This window comes from Cyprinus carpio, chromosome A18 (assembly GCF_018340385.1).
Source record: "Cyprinus carpio isolate SPL01 chromosome A18, ASM1834038v1, whole genome shotgun sequence".
Classification (NCBI taxonomy): domain Eukaryota; kingdom Metazoa; phylum Chordata; class Actinopteri; order Cypriniformes; family Cyprinidae; genus Cyprinus; species Cyprinus carpio.
Genome location: NC_056589.1, coordinates 5374396 through 5396551, shown reverse-complemented (window position 1 = coordinate 5396551; position 22156 = coordinate 5374396). Strand labels below are relative to the sequence as shown.

The following is a 22156-nucleotide window of genomic DNA, read 5'->3' as shown; positions in this document are numbered from 1 at the left end:
GTGAGACCCTGAAATATGAATATTTAAAAAAAATCTCAATGACGTCATTTGAAATAGAACAGTTTATTGAATCTGTCTGTCTGTCTGTGTGTGTGTGTGTGTGTGTGTGTGTGTGTGTGTGTGTGTGTGTGTGTGTGTAGACTTCAGCAGGAGTGTGTGGAAGCGGCTCGTATGGCAGAGGATCTGGCCCGGCAGGCTGCAGAATTGGCCGTCAGACAGCTAGAGGAAGAGCACACCACACAGATCATCATCGACACAAAAACCGAAGAGCTGGACAATGAGGATCAGTAAGTCACAAGCACACCACAAACTCAGAGAGGAATTGAGTTCCTGCCCTGTTCTGTGTTTGTTAAGACTGAGATCTGGGGTGTGATAAACCACAAAGTGGCTACAAATGTTTTTTTGCGACAAGTGCGCTGTGTCTCTATATCTTTCATACTATCCCTTTCTCTCTGTCACACACACACACATAAACACACTTCCAGTGTTCAGAATTCACCTGTTCACTGTTTGTTTTACAAAGACTGCCAAATATCCAGGAGGAAGAGAATGAAGAAGATCCGGAGTAAGTGTCTTCCCTCCCTTCCACTCTCACTCCTTGCTTTCTGCCAGGGTCCAAAATTAACACTCACCGAATAACAAAAACAGCAATAATAATAGTCTTTGGCCTAGAATTAGAGCTAGCTTTTTGTCTTTTTCTATTAGCTTTCTGCTCATCTACTGTATATGCTTCATTACATCACTTTTCATTACATACAGTATATGTGCATATTCATCATTTTAACCAAAATAACACTACTGTTCAAAAGTTTTGCAAGTACGATTTTATGTTTTTTGAAAGATTATGTTCATCAAAAATAGAGTAAAAAATAGCAATATTGTTATGTATTATTAAAATTAAAACTAAATACATGTTTTCTATTTGAATATATTGTAAAATATTATTTATTCCAGTGATGCAAAGCTGAATGTTCAGCATCATTACTGTAGTCTTCAGTGATTCTTTAGAAATCAGTCTAATACGCTGATTTGATGCTCTAGAAACATTTATTATCATCAATGTTGGAAACAGTTGTTCTGCTTCATATTTTTGTGGAAACCATGATCATTTCTTAGGATTTTTTGGATGAAAAGAAAGCATTTATTTGAAACAGATATTTCAGATATATTATAGTTTCTTTCAGGAAATAAATAAATAAATAAATGAAAATTTACTGACCCCAAATTTTTGATCCGTAGTGGATATATAAAAAATAATATAATAACAAAATCATGTCTTGCTTATTTTTTCAAATAAATAAAAATTAAATTAAATTAAATTAAATTAAATGAAATCTTATATGATGTAATATGAAATAATACAATGTAAATTAAAATATAATATGATGTAAATAAATAAATAAATTAAAATTAAATAAAAAAATGGTATAGAAACAAATTTCACTTAGAAATTGCTAATATATATATATATATATATATATATATATATATATATATATATATATATATATATATATATATATATATATATATATATACACTGTAAGTCGCTTTGGACAAAAGCGTCTGCTAAATGCATAAATTTAAATATATATATATATATATATATATATATATATATATATATATATATATATATATATTTTTTTTTTTTTTTTTTTTTTTTTTTTTTTAATGCATGGCTATTATTACACTTTCCATGCGCATATGTGGCAAAAATTTAATTTTGGATTCTGCTTCAAACCCTTCAGTGCTGCAACTTTCCTCACAGAAGAGTGAATGTTACAACTCACAATATGACTGGATGCGAGTTTGTGCTTGCTTCTTTTTACTGCTGTACCGTTACTTTATTCTCCTGCGTGTCAGCTGCTGAAGTGCTGTTTGTCCTCTCCGGCTCACCATACAGGTTACAGCCGCTCGGTGAAGAGAGTGGGGAGGAGAGTGAGGATAGTAAGATCACAGAGTAAGGCCTTCATCCTCAGAGCTAAGCAGCAAAGATCTAGCAGCCTGGGCATTACACTATTGGGGTAGTTGACATGATAAATCGAGCAGTGATAGCAGGTTCCTTCAGCGCGACATTATACTTCATTAAGGCTGCAACACATGCTATAGCTGCTGTTTATATCTACACACCCCACACTGCCTCTACTGTTCCTGCAAAACTAGAGATAAGAATGAAGCCTTCATACATTCATGCAATGTTTTATATTGTCTTTAGGTCTGGGCAGTATTGTATATCAGATATATATTGATATTCAGTAAACATCTCAATACGGTTGTTTTGAAAAGGTAATTATTCTATTATATAATCCTATTTTTGTAATATTGTGAAATATCTATTTTTTAAATATATTTTAAAATGTAATTTATTCCTCAGAGGCTAAGCAGAGTTTTTCTTTAGTGAAATGTTCTTTAGTGTCACATGATCCTTCAGAAATCATTCTAATGTGCTGATTTGGTGCTCAAGAAACATTTATTATTATCATTATTATTAATGTTGAAAACAGTTGTGACGCTTAATATATCTGTGAAAACCATAAAGCATTATTTTCATGATTCTTTGAATAGAAAGTTTCAAAGAACAGCATTTATTTGAAACAGAAATCTTTTGTAACATTATCAATGTCTTTACTGACACTTTTGATCAATCGAATGTGTCCTTGCTGAATAAAAGTGTTCATTTATTTTTATTTTTTACTCCAAACATTTGAATGATAATGTATCCGTTTCCACAAAAAAAAATCTGAATATTTTATACATAAAAAAATAAGTGTTTTCAACACTGATAATAATAATAAATATTTTTTTGAACTGTAGATCAGCATATTAGAATGATTTCTGAAGGAACATGTGACAGTGGCGACTGAAGTAATGATGCTGAAAAATCAGCTTTACATCACAGGAATATATTCAAATAGGAAACAATTCAAAAATTGAAATTTTTCACAATATTGATTTATTTTGGTCAAATAAATGCAACCTTGATGAGATTTCTTTCAACAACATAAAAAAAAATAATAATTATTGGAAACTTTGGTCCGATGGTATAAAAATAATAATCATAATTAGAATAAGCAATTTAGCAAACCTCTTTTGAGTGTTTCAGTCTGTAAAAAATAAATAAATATACAAAAATAGAAGTGTCCCACTTTTGAGTACTTTGTGTTATTTTGTGTCATATATTATATTGTGTCCGATGCTTAATTTAGGCTTCATCCTGCTTTACCACGTCACTATAAACCATCCTGTCTGAAAACCAGAACAGCTGATGCCAAAAAAGCTTTTAGGCCGAAGCACTTATGTAGAAGTAGAACACAGTTTCAAACCTGCTGCTGCTGCTGCTGCATATTGCAGTGCTGAATTCAGAAAGTCATGGAATTAAACTGAAATGTGCACTTTTTATCAACATTTTGCAACCAACTTGACATCTGCTGTAAACAGTGCTGACGTGAAAAGGTATGTTAGAATGGCCTACATTATTCTGTGTACATTAAACATAGATTTTACCTACATTACCCCTTATCCCTAGTGAAAAAGTAAATATACTAAAATGTATTTGAAATACATTTATTTATACTACAAGTGCATTTACATATTCACGTACCTAATAAAAATACCCTGCAATTGTACTTTTAGTTTACTAAACTGGTATACTTAACGTCATCTAAACTGGATCAACTAATTTTGTACTTAATGCACTGTAATTGTGCAGAAGTAGTCCAACTAAAGATATACTGAAGTATATCTGATTCTGCTAAAGTGGAACTATTGCAAGTGTACTTTAAATATCTTGAATTGGAAAACCAATATTATTCAAAAATCATACAATCCTCATCAATAGTGATATTTAAACACATTTTAGGCATAATATTAAGAAATGTGCATTGTGCACAAGTAGTACTCCAAGTAAAGTTTAATTAATTAATAATTTTTATATCAGTAAGTCTTGAGTGATATGTCAGTAAATGTATTAATAGATTTGATTTAAGAAATAAATTTATTTTAAATATATTACTTTTTTATTTAGGATGCTACTCATATTCTACTATAACACCATCTAAGACATGCCACAAAAAGTATTTACTTGTACAGTTTCGTCATGCTAAACCACTGCTGGGCTAACAGCTGGTCAGCAAGTTAGTAGCACTGCTACTTTTAGTTAAAAGTTGACTCTGTGTGACATTCTAATCATGCCAGAAGATGTATTACTCCTCTATCCTTCTTTACAAGCAAAAGTAGATGAAAGGAGTACAAACTGTTAAGACCAGCATTGTCACCATCGTACAGTTTGTTGCATTTGCTTGTTACCATAGTCCTCACCAGGCATTAATTTGGTAAACAAGAAAAAATTAAAATCTGCTGAACATTTGCTCACCCTCAGGTCATCCAAGATGTAGATCAGTTTGTTTCTTTATCTGATAAATTTATCACTTACCAATGGATCCTCTGCAGTGAATGGGTGCTGTCAGAATGAGAGTCCAAAACATCACAAAAATTCACAAGTAATCCACACCACTCCAGTCCATCAATGAATGTCTTGTGAAGTGAAAAGCTGCGTGTTTGTAAGAAACAAATCCATCATAAGACATTAAGGCATCACAAGTCATGTGGATTACTTGTGGTTTATTGTGATGTTTTTATCAGCTGTTTGGACTCTAATTCTAATGGCACCCATTCACTGCAGTGGATCCAATGGTGAGCAAGGGTTATAATGCTCAATTTCTAAAAATCTGTTCTGATGAAGAAACAAACTACATTACATCTGGGATGGCCTAAGGGTGAGTACATTTTCAGCATATTTTCATTTTCGGATGAACTATTCCTGTAACCGTAATCTCTTCATGAAAGACCCTAAAAACATCATAAATTAATTTTCACTGCAGCTGGATTTAAAAACATCCGTTCAGATGAGTACAAATGTGATTGTCTTTCAGAATGGTTCATTTTCATAATCCAATAATGCGTTCTTGTCAGCTCCTTTGTGTTTTTTTTCTGGTCAACACCTACAGATCTTATAGGTGGCTTACCAGCCTCTGAATAACTGGTTGTTTTGCCATGACTAGACTTCTGCTCAAACCCCTTTTCAGGAGCCTGGTGGACGTCTGCCCGGCGGAGCCCTCCCCGCATGAGTCTGAGGTTTCAGATCAGGCACTACAAGCAGATCCAGTCTCAACGCCCGTGACCACTCAGCCTCAGCGAGCCACATCTTTACCTCCTGATGCTGACCAGGTAGCATTGCTTAAAACATTTTAGCACAGTTCTATTCAGATGTTTGGGAAGATATTTTAATGTTTTTGAAAGGAATTTATTTATTTATTTTCACCAAGGCAACTTTTAATTCATCAAAAACAACCAAAACATTATTACTATATTTTCCAGAATATAAGCCGCATGTTTTATTGTTGGAATCATGCTGTGATTTATATTATATTGTGACTTATGCAATGCAATTAATGTCAAGTACACAAAACATGCATGAAGCGCATGTTTGGATTTGTGGTGAATGTCAATGAGTGATCCTCTGCTTCCATCTAGCAGTTATAATTGCAATTTCAAGGAATTTACCATGGAACTATAATAGTGGTTCTTAATTCCAATTCTGGGGTAACAGTGCTCTGCACATTTTATATGACTTCCTTATTTAACGCACCTGATTTAGATCATCAGCTCATTAGGAGGGTGATCCATGAAGTGAACCAAGGGTGTTAGATAAGAGAGACATACAAAATGTGCAGAACAGTGGGACACCAGGAGTGGAATTGAGAACAACTGAACTACAGTGTTTCTTTATATCTATTATAGTACCACTTTTTGCCCGATCGCCATAAAATTTTGTATGTTTGTTTAGAATCATACGATGCATGAGTTTACACAGTTTTGAGTTTTCTTTTATGATTTATAGGTTTTTGGACACACTAGTTCAAGACAATATTTTTAAATGACCCTGTTATAGCTGTCCAAATGCAAAGGATCAGCTTTTATTTTTTTTATTTTTTTTTTTCAATTTGATGTAATTTACCATAGAAATATTGTGTTTTTGAAGCCTTTTTAATTGCTTTGGCGCCAGCTGTGGTCCGATCTCCATAAAACTTTGCATGCTTGTTTAGAATCATCTGTCATCTAGTTTAGTGATGCTTTTCATTTTCATTAAGGATTTATATGCTTTTGGGAAAATTAAAACAACCCCACATTCAAAAAAACATGGTGCGACCCAAAGGATAAAGTTAAACTTTTTTTATAATTATTGATCTAGAGCAGGGGTGTCAAACTCAATTCCTGGAGGTCTGGAGCCCTGCAGAGTTTAGATTCAACCCTAATTAAACACACCTGGTCCAAATAATCAAGTCCTTCAGGCTTATTTGAAAACTACATGGTATGTGTGTTGGAGCAGGGTTGGAACAAAAGTCTGCAGGTCCCCGACCCTCCAGGAATGAAGTTTGACACCCTGATCTAGAGAGTCATGCTGTGGTTATATTGAGGGTAAGTGAAAAACCTTGGACTAGTTCGCAAAATTAGTTTTTTTATATATAATTGAGAATATTTAATGAATGATTTGATTGATAGCAGTGGTTCTTGAGGCAAAGTTGCTCAGTATGAGGAGATATATCAAATTATATGAATATTGCGTGGATATGTGAAACACCACGTGATTACAGAAGCATAAAACTTGTTAGCACCACCTAGTGGCCGATTTCTTTTCAAATTCTTACAGACCTCTAGGTCCATGAGTCGAACATGCCCACTAAGTTTTGTTCTGATCAGCCTCCGTTAACCTTGTCTAATAGGTGCTCAAAATTTATTGCTGATGGGGGCCATGTTTTTTTGAGATACACGAATGTCCTCATAAACCCGTGTGGCACTTTGGACAAAGACAAGGCATACAAATTTCGATCAGAAAGTCGATCAGACTAATGGGTGCATAGTTGTAGCTGTTTTTATGGGGGTTTTTTTCCTGTTATAGTGCCCCCAAGTGGCCAAAATCTGCATTTTTTGGTGAAAATATCTCTTTCCGTTCAAGAGTTATAGGCATTTTAGTAAAAGCAGCTCTGCCCCTTACGAATATTCTGATGTCCCGTTGCGATGGTTAGTCGAAAGTTTAACTCTTTTTGATAATTACTGATATTCACTCTCCACAGAACTCTCCTTTACACTCCAAATGTTTACATATCATTTATATGAAATTTATTAGCAATCACTAATTAAAAATATTTTTAAACCCAAATTTAAAATCGTAAAAAAAAAATTATTTAGTGATTAAACAAAAAAGTCATCTATATACATTTACAAATGGCAAATATTTTATATACATTTACAATAATTTTTTTTTTTTTTTAAGTTTGTCATATTTGTCTTTATTGTCTTATGTATGCCATATGATGTCATTTTTCATCTTCTGTTGTTACAGGAAGAGGAACCTCCTGAAGAAGGATGTGGAGGTCAGTGAGAACATGAACACACACATACATGCACATTATAGCTATACAAGAATGAAAGATGTGCCGTATAAAACAGAGTATAAACTAAACGAACATTACTGTATCCAGTGACTGGTTACTGATATCCAGTTTGTACATAAACAATGCAATGTAATGTGAATGTCCAGTAATTGAAGCGGTCTGCCTATCTGCAGTGCCTGCTAGCTGTACTGGCATAAAGAGCTGGATTCGTCGCATACCCCATGCTTCCACATGTCTGAGCAGCTTACATCTGCTGAAAAACAATAATATTCCCCTGCCCAAGATGCCCTCCGATCTCCTGCTGCTATACCAGGAGATATCCCAGCTTCCAAAACAAGCCAACCATTGCTTCCAGAATGTTCTCCATCGCCTCAACATCCTCAAGCCCATGTAGAACTCCTCAGCAGCAGCATGTAGTCTTGGACTTAGTATCTGTAGCTAGTGCATTTTATTCTTAAAACACCCAAGAGACCCACTGTCATCCCAAGCCAAAGTGCTCTAAAATCCAGATCATCCCATGCTTGACACCTATAGACATGATTTTGAAGTGCCCTACAGTTACAGAAAGAAACCAAACCTCCAGCAATCTCTCAGGTGAACTGAATGTGCTAGATAGTGCTGTGCTGTGCTGTGCTGTGCTGTGCTTTGCTGTCTGTTATGTGCAAGTTATTTGTTGCTAATGAAAGTACCAATGTTACTATTCTCAACAAATAATATTACTTTTTCAAAAAAACACCACAACATATTCACCACTAACAACAATAATACCACAAACAATACATCATCCTGAAGATAAAAAATCTGCACAACAAAAAAAAAAAAAAAAAAAAAAAATGGGTAAATTGTTTAAAAAAAGTTTTATGAAATTCAAGTCCCTCCTTTTTTAAAATTTGTAGCCAGCAATATTAAATGATAGACATTTCAAAATAAGAGTCCTGGTGTATTTCAGGCTTGTTTATAATTAAAAGTCCTGCATTATGCATAAATGTTTTTTTTTTTTGTTTGTTTTTTATCTTGGTTATTATTGGTAATTTGGTCCGTCTTCGTTTCAGGCTGCAAAGCAACAAAATGTATTTTAAAGGGGGTGATTCTCTATACCCACTGTATGTGTGTGTGTGTGTGTGTGTGTGTGTGTGTGTGTGTGTGTGTGTGTGTGTGTGTGTGTGTTTATGTATGTGTATATGTGTATATATTTACTAGAATAATCTATGTATACACTTTATATTATATTATATTTAAAAAAATTAAATAAATATTAAATACAGTTTGAAGCCTGGTGTGCTTCTTTTATGAGTAAATTCCTAAATTTTTCAACTTAGTCGCCCTTGTGCTCCTTTAGGGGGGGAAGTATAAAGCCCTGATCTGAGAAATCATGGAAAAAAAGTGAAATATGAATGTACAACTTTCGTGTTTTAAGATTTATTATCCACAGCATGATTCAATGATATAATATATTAGCATTTTATATATATATATATATATATATATATATATATATATATATATATATATATATATATATATATATATATATATATATATATATATATATTATTTAGCATTTTATGTATTTCTTTCTGGAGTGTCGATCGTAGTTGGTGTATAAAAAAAAGCCATTCAAGGAGCTCTAAATGGTTTTTCACATGCATAAGGTTTTTTTTTTTTTTTTTTAGATTTCAGTGCTAAAATGTCATTGTGTGTACTCTCAGAAAGCACCCATGTGAAGCCAGCACTGAAGGTAGAGGAAGTGGAGGATGGAGAGATGACCATTCCCAAAATCATTGTCCCCTCAGAGTTAGACTCAATGACCCTCACTGTTCCTGTAACAAATCTGATGGCCCACAGGTCAGTGTTTATCCATCTGATCTATTAATATGATTTATAGGCTAAATATTTTAGGATGTGTCTCTGAAAGGTTTATTTTGTTGTTGTTGTTGTTTTGTTTTTTCCACCCTCAGCAAAGCTGTGGTTTCAGAGTAAGTTGCTCTTCAACTACAAAGCTCTAGTTTAGTTAAACTACAGCTGCTATAGTAAAGACTTTAATATGTTGTGTGTTTTTGTTCAGAAGATGCAGGAGGAGACGGTTCCTGGTGAGGAAGATGAACAAGACCTGAACAAGTCTGATCTACTTGCTGTAGACGAGTGAGTTTTTTAAAATCCGAATAATTGCTTGGACTCAACTGAGATGTCAAACTTCTTGCGATCAATCTGATATGTTGTCACTTCCTGTAGAGGCCTTGAGCGTCCTGCATCTGGCCAGTCAGACAAGTATTGTTGTGAATGAGCGTCTGCAGGAGCTGGTCAAGCTATTTAAAGATCGCAAAGATCGTGCAAAAGAGAGAATGGTTGATCCAGACGAGTCTGATGATGAAAGCCCTTCGGCATGTGAGTAGACGTTTATTTGCAGTTTATTTTACTGTATTAATTCAGTGATGTCAGGTCAAGGATAGATCGTTTCTTCACCTTTGATCTTTTAACTGTAGCTCCAGCCAAAAAGCCTGGTGAAGCACCACCTCCACCACCTCCTCCAGAGGAAAAGAAAGACGATGAGGAGAAGGCTGAAGAGGAGGTGACAATCTACGAGTTTATGGGATACAAGTTCCCAGTTCCCCAGTTCAAAATGCCCCAGATTCCTGACTGGCTGAGAGTGATACTGGAGTACCGTTTCCCATCCAGCATTGATCCCTTCACAGGTGAGATCTATAACCAGCTGAAGTAAGTGAGCTCTATGAGTGAGCTTTATATTGCTTGTATAAAATATACAAGCAAACTACCTAATTACTATTAAAAGTGTCATATAATAAGAAGTTGATTTTTTTTTTTTAAATAAAATATATTTTTGTCTTGTTTTGAACATCTTTCCTAGTCCAAAAAGACAGGAAACTAAAAATAGCCAGTTGTGTGTGTGTGTGTGTGTGTGTGTGTGTGTGTGTGTGTGTGTGTGTGTGTGTGTGTGTGTGTGTGTGTGTGTGTTTAGAAATTCTGTGTTGTCTATTTTATTTTTTCTGGATTTATGATTTAATACAAATGTATTATACAAAACGAAACGAAAGCATAAAACATTGATTTAATTGATCAGTCAATTTAATATTTTAAAATGTAATCAAAATGTAACAGTTCCTTTTATTTTTGGCAAACAAAGTGCTGCACAACAGAGGTTTGCTGTTAAAATAATAATGGAAGAAAATGTAATGTTCCTTAAAATGTTTTCCTAATTTTATTATTGCTATTATTACTTCAAGAAGTAAATTCTACTGTACAATAGAAATACATTTTAGTAATCATTTCAAGTTGACATGAGTTGTCATTAAGAACTTTGAGTTTCTTTGTAGCCTATCTGATGATAGTTTTTATCAAATTAAATGTTGAAATGCTGGTGAAGTGACTCTCAGAGCAGCTATTTTTGTGTGTGTTAAGTAGACTTAAAATTACAGGGAAAAAGATTAAAAGCATGTACTGTATAGTAGGACCTCATCAAAATGAAGACATCAATACTGTATACTGTAGGCCTGCTGATTCTTTCTTTCACAGACTTGATCTACGTTGTGTGGCTGTTCTTTGTGACACTCGCGTGGAACTGGAATGTTTGGCTGATCCCTGTGCGCTGCACTTTTCCGTACCAGACGCCTGAGAACATTCACTGGTGGCTGCTGATGGACTACTTTTGTGACGGCATTTATATTGTCGACATCTTCGTTATGCAGCCCAGATTGCAGTTTGTGAGAGGAGGGGACATTGTGGTGAGTGAAAGCACCTGCTGCGATGAACACAGTCTCAACTAACTTGTGAAAGTTTAGCAACACTTGTTGTTGTAGTTTTGAACAGTATATCTACTATGTTAGTGTTTCAAGCATCACAAATTTATTTTGTGAAATGTTTTGATTGAAATTGTGGAAGCCTGTTTCTGGCAACAGATAATAATAAAAAATAAAATAAAAAAAGTCATTCTTGTGACATTTTATCTTACAATTCAGACTTTTTTTTCTTGTTTATATCTCACAATTCTTACAAAAGTGCCAAATTGCAAGATATAAACTTAGAACTGGGAGATATAAATTCGCAATTATAAAAAGAAAAGATATAAACTCGCAATTGCATAGAACTGAGAAAAAAAAGTTGCAACCTTTTTTATTTATTTATTTATTTATTCCTTGGCAGAAAAAAAAAAAAAACAGAATTCTGAGTTTATATCTCACAACGTGTCTACTTTTTTTCTAAGAATTGAGGCAAACTCAGAATTGCAAGATTTTTTTTCTCGGAATTGAGAAAAAAAAGAAGTGTAAATTGTGAGATATAAACCAAGAGTTGCAAGAAAACAGGTCAGAGTTGTGAAATAAAAAGTCATCAGAATTAGTTTTTATTATTTGTATTAAACAGGCTTCCATACTGTCGTTCTTTAAAATCAATGTCACAAGATTTAAGTTTTGTTGCAATATACTGCAATTTCATTCGTAAATTTGTTAGTATCTGGATTTTTTGAGGTTTGTTTTGTTGATGTCTATTGATGTATTTTATATTTTGTCTGGCTCAGTGTGACAAAGAAGCAATGAGAGACAACTACAGGCAAACAGAGCGATTCAAGGTAAACAAAAATTCTACAAAATCATGATTTGACACAGAACAAATAACTTCAGTCAGTTAGTGAATCAGTTTCAGAACCTTCCATTGATGTTGGATGTTTCAGATGGATGTGATCAGTCTCTTTCCACTGGACCTCCTGTACTTCTTCACAGGCGTCAAATCTCTCTTGCGGTTTCCTCGCCTTCTAAAAGTAAAAAAAAAAAACACCATCCCTAACCTCTTCGCATTTTCACACACATATCCTCAATACTCACACTTCTTCTGTTCTTCTTTTGCAGTACAATGCATTCTTTGAGTTTAATGATCGTCTGGAAGCTGTGATGAGCAAAGCCTATATTTACAGGTAAGACCAGATGCCACCACTAGAGATCACTATGACACAAAGCAGGTACCTCTTAAAGGGACAGTTCACCCTAAAATGAAACTCATTGCAGGGTGATCCGGACGAGTGCGTACCTGCTGTACTCTCTGCACTGTAATGCCTGTATTTTCTATTGGGGTTCTGACTATGAAGGACTGGGTTCTACCAAATGGGTCTATAATGGCAAAGGAAACAGGTGAGCTTATCAGTCTCAGTCTATTTCTCAGTGGTGTATTGTGGACAGTGTATATAATGTAATAAAGCTGTGTTTGTGGCATACAGTTATATTCGCTGCTACTACTTTGCTGTGAAGACTCTGATCACCATCGGAGGTTTGCCTGACCCCACCACTGTCTTTGAAATCATCTTCCAGATGCTCAACTACTTCGTGGGAGTCTTTGCTTTCTCCATCATGATTGGTCAGGTGGGAGTCATACGAGATATGAGAAATTCTGGGTGAATCTCATATATTGCCGAAAACATGTCATGGTCATATTTTACCCCAAAATCAAAAGAAAGAGCTAAGAAATTGCATTTTGCATAAAGAAAATAAGACTTTATATATATATATAAAATAATAAATAATAATAATGTCAAAAAACATATTTTTTTAAATATTAACAAAAAGAATAAAAAAATACAAAAAACAATAATAGCAGAAAATATAAAAAATATATTTTTTTAAATATTAACAAAAAGTATAAAATAATACTAAAATCACTAATCACTAATCACTAATCACTAATGAGATTTTCTATTTCTAATGAATAGGAAAAAAAAATGATTTTGGTTAATTAGAAAAAAGATTTTGGTTAATTAGACTTGTAGGAATAGAATGTAATGAAACAAAAATTTAATAAAAATAAAAAAGTAATAACACAAATATATTAAAAATATATATATTTGACATAAGAAATATGTCAATTTATAATTTGTGCAATTTATAATTTCTTATTTGTGTCTTGTTTTTGATCTGAAAAATGCCTCGGCCGTTCGTGAAATTCACCTTCTAGTTTAATATGGCTGTTTTTCCATATCATCGACAGAAAACTCAAAGACATGTTTGTATGCCATTTTTAAACAATGCAATCATACAACTTCATGCAGTGTGTGTGTGTGTGTACACTCATAGATGAGAGACGTATTTGGAGCCGCCACTGCAGGTGAGGCCTATTACAGACACTGTGTGGACAGCACTGTCAAATACATGAGCTCCTACAAGATCCCCCGCGAGGTCCAGAACCGTGTCAAGATCTGGTACGATTACACCTGGAAGTCGCAAGGCATGCTGGGTAAGCAGATTTCTGTTGCATCGGATGTTTGCATATGATAAGTGTGTTTTATCTGTTTCATGATCCGTTTGTCTTTAGATGAACAGGAGTTACTCATACAGCTGCCAGATAAGATGCGTCTGGACATCGCTGCAGATGTCAACTACAGCATTGTCAGTAAAGTGGCACTCTTTCAGGTGAGTGTCTTTTCTTTCTTTCATGAACACACACACACAGAATGACAGTCTGAATGAAAGTCAAACTACTGGAAAAGCAGATCGTTCCAGTTTAAGGCTGGTTTGTTGCTGGTACAAAGCAGTCTTGCTCCAGACCAAGATGATCTGCTATGCTGAACCAAGTTCCACTGACTGCTTGTTCAGCTGATTTAACATGTTAGGACCAACTAATGACCATACAGGACCAGCTCTGACCAATACAAATGTACCAGACATAAAATTGATGCAGTACTTTAAAACACACTGTGATACAATTATGATTTGATTCAATTCAGGGACAAAAAATCAACAACAATAACATATGATTTGATTCAATTCAGGGAGCTAAAATCAATATTACAATATTATGTGCCTATTTTACAAAATCCAGATACAATCAAAAATAAAAAAAAAATAAAATAAAAAAAATAAATAAACACACTTAAAACTCTTAAACTTATATAGCATAACCAAAATAATATAAACATAACACCTGATACATCATAGCCTTAGTCATTTGATCGATGCATCGATCCATATGGGGAAAAAATGATACTTTCTACCAACTACTCAAAAAAAATACTCAAAAAAATACTCAAAAATAATAATAAAAATAATAATAATAATTTGTTACAGACATTTTTTTTCTCTCTCTCAAATTACGTACAGTATATAGTTTGGTTCAAACCTTACATTGATTTCATATTTTCCATAGAAAAAAAATTTCATAAAGTAAAAAGATAATTTATTTTAAAGACCATGCGCTGAAAAGTGAGAGAGAAAAAAGTGTTTATGTGATTTAATCCAAATGAATCATGATTTAATTGCACGTGAATCAGTTGAATAATACAAACGTAATTTGTTTAGGTAACTGGTAATCCAGTTTAATTAATTGAAACGGTTCTAAATCCCAACATAATTAAACCTTAAACACTATCAAGTCTCCCCCTTTTCTCATCGTGCTAAAAAACAAACAAAAAATACTTAATTTAAACATTTGCAAATCATGCTGGGAATTACAGATGAATTATGCCAACATCAAAAATCCTTTTCGAGTACTTGATCACAATCGTCTAAGTTATCACAAATAATGTGATTGAGTAAAATGTACAATCTGTGTTCTTCCATTGTTTCAGTGTAATTTTTCATCAAAATCTAATAACTTTCTTGACATGGCCAAGCGCTGGTATTTTTTAATGCCTCCTGTCTAAACATCTGTCATATAGAGATCACTTTTCACCATCCAATCAGTGCACAATGGGTTAACTCATTCAGTTTCTCTTTGAATATCCTGTTTCATCTGTTTAAAATGACACACTATGACACTATAACAGGTTGCAAAAGCTGTTGAAAAGTCTTTGTCTCTTGTTCGTTCCAGGGATGTGACAGACAGATGATATTTGACATGCTCAAGAGGCTGAAATCTGTGGTGTACCTTCCGGGAGACTTTGTCTGTAAAAAAGTGAGCAATATGTCATTTACTGTTTTGGGGATTTACTGTACGTGCTTTGCTGCTGCCTTGCAAAAATCTCTGTGTTCTGTATGTCCAGTATATTTGAAGGTTGTCTTAGTAAAGGTCACATCAAATAGCCTCCATGAAAGAGCCTTTTATCTGTTCGCGGTTTGAATTGACTCTTGTCTCGCTTGGCTCTGCCGGTCAGGGTGAGATCGGCCGAGAGATGTACATCATCAAAGCTGGAGAGGTGCAGGTGGTTGGAGGACCTGATGGGATGACGGTGTTTGTGACTCTCAGAGCTGGCTCTGTGTTTGGGGAAATTAGGTGAGTGATAATTCTTTTTTATACCTCATATTCTGATGAGGACAGCTGGATAAAATCATATATGATCTAATAGGAAAAGTACTGCTTTAATATATTATTTTTGTAGTATGCAATTTGTATACTGTATTTTTCTGTGTATATATATAACATTACCTAGTACATTTGCCAAAATATACTGTGTATCCCACAATGCAGTACTCTCAACTTGACCTTTCATGTTAAAGGGATGGTTCACCTAAAAATGTAATTTTTGTAAACATTTACTCACCCTCATGTTGTTCCTGCATAACTGTATAAACCTGTACAAGTTTCTTTCCTCTTTGGGTCAGAAGAGATATTTTGAAGAATGTTGGTAACCAAACAGTTATGGTGACCACTGAGATATTTCACTTAATGCACATAAAATCTTAAAATGCACATTAAAATGTGTGGTTTTATACTATAAGAAGACATGCAAAAAAAATGCTGGAAACACATTTACCAAATAAATTCTTCAATGTGTAACAAAAAACTCATGTGACTTTGCCTCAAAAGATCATGTGACTGATAACTGAACTAACCAGCACACTGCACAGCACACCATCGCACACCATCAAATGTTATTTTAATCATTTTGAAATATCTGAGCCAAAGTCAAAATGATTTGGTATAATCAGCTCTCACATGATTGCGTTTCCAAACATCAGTCATCCGAACGCCAGATAACATGACAGTGTTTGGTGGAATTCATTTATTATGTAGGAAATGACAGCTACAGGCTTCCCCAGCTGCAGCAACTTTAATATTTATTATTGACATTTTCCACCAGTTTCCCAGAAAGTGACGATTTTGTTCTTTTGAACACATGGGATGGAAATGGTGCTTCATTCGCAAATGTTTAACGCGATATCTGCAACTTTAGATGCAAAAATAGCTAGTGTGAGAAAGATAAATCATGCTTTATGTGTGAAGAGCCAAACTTGGACTGTTGTTTTGTGTGTGTGTTCACTCCATCAGTTTGCTGGCGGGTGGTGGTGGGAACCGACGAACAGCTAACGTAAAGGCCCATGGTTTTGCTAACCTCTTCATCCTGGATAAGAAGGACCTTGCAGAGATCTTAGTGCACTACCCCGAGTCCCAGAAGCTGCTGTGCAAGAAGGCCAAGTGAGAGGGATCGGAGCTCGAACCTCAACCAAGAGCCCCAGCAATCCTTGCACACATACACACACACTTCATCCAGCACAGTGGTCTGAGCCATTTACAGCTCTGTATCACACTCACAGATCTCTATAGATTACCCATGTTTTCTGTCTTTCTGCTGTTTCTGTTTTTCTCTCTACATCCTTCTTTTTCCCTCCCTTCTCTTCTCTTTCCCTCCTTTCTCTCCCAAGGAACTTGGGAGATTAGTGTTTGATTTTGTTAGTAATTGAGATACTGAAGAAGTTAAATGTAGTCAGACATGAGTCGCATGATGCATTCACCCATGAGACCAATTTACTCTGTGTGTGTGTGTGTGTGTGTGTGTGTGTGTGCGTGTGTCTGGTGAATGATGTTGTGTAATCTGATGTCATCTCAAACCTTATGGAGATCCACTTCCTGTTTTAGAGTCTCAGCGATGCACATGTTAGCTTACAACTCAATTTCCTGTCATCCTAATGAGTTTGTCTTCTTCCATAGGAAAATGTTGACCAAAGATAAGAAGCCTACAGATGAGAAGGGCCAGGCTAAAGACACGGGTGAGGTCATCCCTCAGCGGCCGGAGACGCCCAAACTATTCAAGGCTGCACTGGAGGTTGGCACAGGACAGACTTTTGCCAAGCTGAAGGAGGCATATAAGGGAGCAACTCTAGAGGTATTTATATCCCCTGTTAAGCCCGAGACACACTGCACGATTTTCGGCTGTTCCAGACAAAAGATTGGCATCGAGAAACAATCGTGGCGATTTCTGTGACCGTGGCTCCTAATCGGTGATCCTATGTCGTACAGTGAGAGAGGTTCAAAGATGGCCATTGTCACAGTCTTGCGACCAAAAATAGCCTATGATAATTTTCTGGCAGTGTCAGAAATTCAGCATGTTCATCGCACAGTGTGTTTGCAGATACGACCCACATTTACTGACCAACCAGTAAAAATGTGACATGAAATTTTGTGACATGGCGCTAAAACGTAAAACTGCTTTCCTCAAGCTCTTGTTTCTTCTACTTTCGCTGCTCCCATTTTTTTCAGCACACATAAAAACTACAACTGTCAAAGTGTGATTCATTATGCTCTTTTTGTTTACCACAAGCGCATGCTAATGACGTTTCATTCTTCTATAGAAACGTGCGTCGTAGCCTATGAGTCAATATCAATGTCATCATCGTACAGTCTACATGCATGTTGTACCCAAGTTTATTAGATCCATGTCACATAGTGTGACCAGCGATGATCTTATAGGATTGCTAAAATTGTGTAGTGTGTTGAAGGCTTTATAATGCTTTTGGCCAAAAACATATTCTGAAGACAGACTTAAAGGGATAGTTCACCCTAGAATTGAAACGCCGGCTCCTGCGTCTGGAAATTGTTGATTAAAGTTGTTATTTATGTTTTCTTTGCGCACAGAAAGTATTCTCATAGCTTTATAAAATTACGGTTGAACCACTGATGTCACATTAACTATTTTAACAATGACATTACTACTTTTCTGGGCCTTGACCCGTGGTAGTTGCGTTGCTGTCTATGCAGGGCCAGAAAGCTCTCGGATTTCATCAAAAATATCTTAATTTGTGTTTCGAAAATGAACGTAGGTCTTATGGGTTTAGAACAACATGATGGTGAGTAATCAATGACAGACTTTTCATTTTTGGGTGAACTATCCCTTTAAATGTCAAATTAAGACTTGAATATTGTTATTTAGGTTTGTCAAAGGTTTATTAACTAACTTTTGCTGGTTTAACTATGGTTAGCAACATCCTCTTCAAACATTTGCTTCACCTTGACAGTAATTGGCTTGAAAAAGAGAATATTTACTATAGAAGGTGACCAAATTATTTCAGTAGTTAAAATATCATTATGATAAACATCATATCGTCATCCTGCTTGTTATTATATGTGAATTAAAAGAAGTTTTTTTAATTAATTATTTTTTTTTTTATGTTAGTTTGATCATTATTGTTTTTGGACTGGTTTTAATTCAGTTCACCAAAAATCACACTATGCAAATAGTTCATAAAACACACCATAAAAAATAGCAATTAGGAACCATTGCAAATAACAAACAGATCAAAACAGTATTATTTTACAACAAAGTTATGACTTTACAAATAGATAAAATAAATAATAGAAAATAAATAATAGAAAATATGATATAATATTTTAACAATTATTTTAAACCTTTTATAAATTGTATTTAATCTTTCCATTTTCACAAACTGTTAATATACTGTGTATTTTTACATTTTACATTTTTTAAATGTTATTTAATGTTTTTGCTTTTGTAAGTGGATCTTTGCTTATCCCTAATTAGATTTTATTTTTTATTTTTTAGGCTCATTTTGAGCACAAAGTATGTGCTTTTTGGGTTGTTTAGTTTAGATGTGTGTGGGAATTACTACGTTGTGACAACAAAACTTTCAGGAACTTTTAAAACTGTGTGACAAACAGTCCAACACCCTGGTATATAGTACATACAAACAGTATTCGTTTAACATGAATAGTTAGTATGTGACTACCTTGAAACTGATAACAGAATCTCTTTTGATAATTGATGATAACAGTGCTCTGTTCTTGTGCAGGGAAAGTTCTTCACAGGGCCTTTCGCACCAATGTAGTTCCAGAACTAAATGTACAGTACTAAATGTTACACGGCGTTTTAAATCATGGCGGGTGAGGCCGTTTTCGAATGCGTCTGGCCAATCAATGTCTACTTACGTCACGGGTAGTACCAGTTATGCCGGTTAGACCCTGCTCTGGAGTAGGAGCCAATTTGGTTCTCGAAAAAGGCAGTCCGGTACTAAAAACGCCAAAAAGTGGGTAATTCCACAATTAGTTCTGGTACTATGAAAAGGTTCCTGCTCTGCGAAAGGCCCTCATGTCTAAAGTAGCACAGTTTGTTGATATTTGACCAGTCAGGCCCCTTACTTCTTTTGTCTGTCCCGTATGTCTCTTTCTTTCACAGCCGTCCACTCCCACCTCCGGCAGGACCTCCACAGCTCCAGTACCCCCTCCGTCACCCATGCACCGCCGTTCACCCATTCCCCGGCCTCACATCCCAGATGAGGATGACATGGTATCAGAGACCACCGACAGCACCATGATCATCCGTATGACTCCCCGTGTTGAGGGAGAAGAGATCCTATCTGTGGAAGTCAGTCCTGGAGAGGGAGTGGAGGCAGAGCCAGAGGAGGAGGTGGAAGCGGAAGATCCAAGCAAAACTACTGACAAGTGAGAGAGAGGAAGAGGGCAAGGACAAAGACCAGAGTAGGGATAGGGTAGAGAGCCTGAAGAAAAGCCCAATGCATACATCCCTTCATCATGCTTTCTGTATTAGTGTGTTGATGAAAGTCCTACACATGCTTTTCCAACCAGGTCAAGCCAAACAGGTTTTCAAGACTCTTGTAAAAACTCTTTGGAGACTCTCTAGGCAGCTTTTCGAAAAGAAAGGTTCCATGAGGAACCCATACTGTAAGTTCCTGGAAGAAATCTAGGCTTCCAGTAGTTCTTCTAGTAAACTCATCATAAGGTTTTGAGGCATTTGAAACATATATTGAAGATGATACACAATATCTGGAGTACTTTCATTTGCCTAGAGGTTCTTAAGAGGTTAAAAGTATTAAATTTTTACAGTGGTATTGCTGTCTAAGGGTGTGTTTACACTGGTAGTTCGGTTCTCTTGATTAAAAGAAAATGATACATTTAGTCCTGGATTGCTTAGCTTTCACACTGTTATTTTTAACACTGTTTAGATGTCTTTGGTCTGTGTTACGCTAATATTTCAGTTGAACCACACTAGAGATACAATATATATATATTTTCATGGTAGGATCATCATCTGCTTGTTTGGTGTGCCCCAAGGTTTAAATGTCAGAATTCACACTTATTCAAATGAACCGCACTAACAGAGCAATCGTACCAGATTTCCTTTTAACTGACCCAAACCTGCCAAGTGTAAACACGGTCTAAATATTATTATTTGAAGGTGAAGTGAGCTTCTGAGCGGTATTCCAGAAAGAAGAGTTAACTTTCATATAAATCCCAAATCTTTCTTGTGGTTATCGGTTCCAATAACACGTCCGGGATTAAGTTCAGCCGAGTATGTTCATGGTGAACACACAAAGACATTCTCAACAGGAGTCAGCATTGAAACGGACGCCAAGAAGAAGTGCACCATACTTCTTTTGTTTAATGTCAATTTATATTTTTAGGGTATATCACCTCCTATATTGCCTAACCTTTGGGAGGTTTTCCAATCATCTCATGTTTTAATATTTAATCAGCTTTTTATTACTGAGAAGAATAATTCAAGAATTATATTGTTATGTATTTTTATTACAGAAATAAGAAATAAATAAAAAATAAAATAACAAAATCTAAATTAAATAAAAAAAAACATTACAAAAAAAAATAACATGCTACAGAAAATTATAATCAACATGTCCTGTTAACAAAAGCTAATATTGCTTTAAAAAAGTTGAAGTTAAAAAAAAAAAAAAAAAGTATACTCCCATTGAAGCCTCAGTAATAGGGAATGTATGCTCTGAATGTTTAGAGAATGCTACTTACATACCATGGAAGTTAATTCAGTTTTTGGAACCGAAAGTTGAAGTTATCTGTTTACTTATCAATAAACTTACCCAAGTATGTGGCATAACCTGCTTTCTGGAATACCCCCCTGAGCCACAACATTTCCTCAACTCTCCGCAAACTGCCATTGGCCGGATAAATGGCTAGCCCCGCCTCAAACTCACACCATTGGTTTGGCGAGTGTTGCTGAGAGAGTAACGATCTAATAGCTCCACAGTGTTTACATCTTTCAGTGGAATCAACCTGTTTGCTCACCTGTAGTTTTCACTGTATGTTATGCTGCGATAAGTAAAATATTCTAGCATTGAAAAATGACACACATCACCTTTAACTTCCCTTTAAGTCTTTTGATAGATGTTTAGGATTGAAGGGCCATTAGGGTCAGCAGAACTCTCTGTGTAATGGAAAGTAATCTTGAGTATTTTCCACGGCACACGCTGCTCTAATTCCAAGACTGCCTGCTGCTCTGCATCTTATTCCAAAATCCTGTCTATTATTGTTCCTGTCTCTTGTACACACATTTACACACACAAGCATGTTACAACGACCTTGTACAGTTATTTCTTGTCAGATTATACATGTTAAAGGGATAGTTCACCCAAAAATATTAAAATTGTGTGGTTCCAAACCTGTTTGAATTTCTTTATTCTGTAGAACATTAATGTAATTTAAAATACTAAAAAATGTAATACATTAGAACATTAAAATATTTTGAGAAATGACTGTTGTTA

The 22156-nt window shown here is 35.1% G+C and overlaps 1 protein-coding gene across 1 annotated transcript in view; it reads left to right on the top strand.

Moving 5' to 3' along the window:
* LOC109082034 (cyclic nucleotide-gated cation channel beta-3-like) overlaps positions 1–21153 on the top strand; it is a 32527-nt gene extending 11374 nt beyond the window's left edge. Inside the window, 25 exon segments of the mRNA XM_042774878.1 lie at positions 141–287; positions 524–565; positions 1907–1963; positions 3442–3456; positions 5088–5229; positions 7406–7436; positions 9167–9302; positions 9416–9437; positions 9523–9599; positions 9690–9710; positions 9712–9842; positions 9941–10150; positions 10989–11197; positions 11989–12039; positions 12142–12228; positions 12317–12381; positions 12473–12595; positions 12682–12823; positions 13532–13691; positions 13770–13867; positions 15264–15347; positions 15547–15665; positions 16662–16808; positions 17322–17496; positions 19801–21153. Coding sequence (XP_042630812.1) covers positions 141–287; positions 524–565; positions 1907–1963; positions 3442–3456; positions 5088–5229; positions 7406–7436; positions 9167–9302; positions 9416–9437; positions 9523–9599; positions 9690–9710; positions 9712–9842; positions 9941–10150; positions 10989–11197; positions 11989–12039; positions 12142–12228; positions 12317–12381; positions 12473–12595; positions 12682–12823; positions 13532–13691; positions 13770–13867; positions 15264–15347; positions 15547–15665; positions 16662–16808; positions 17322–17496; positions 19801–20070 — 2761 coding nt within the window. The 3' untranslated portion in view covers positions 20071–21153.
* The last annotated feature ends 1003 nt before the right edge of the window (positions 21154–22156 follow it).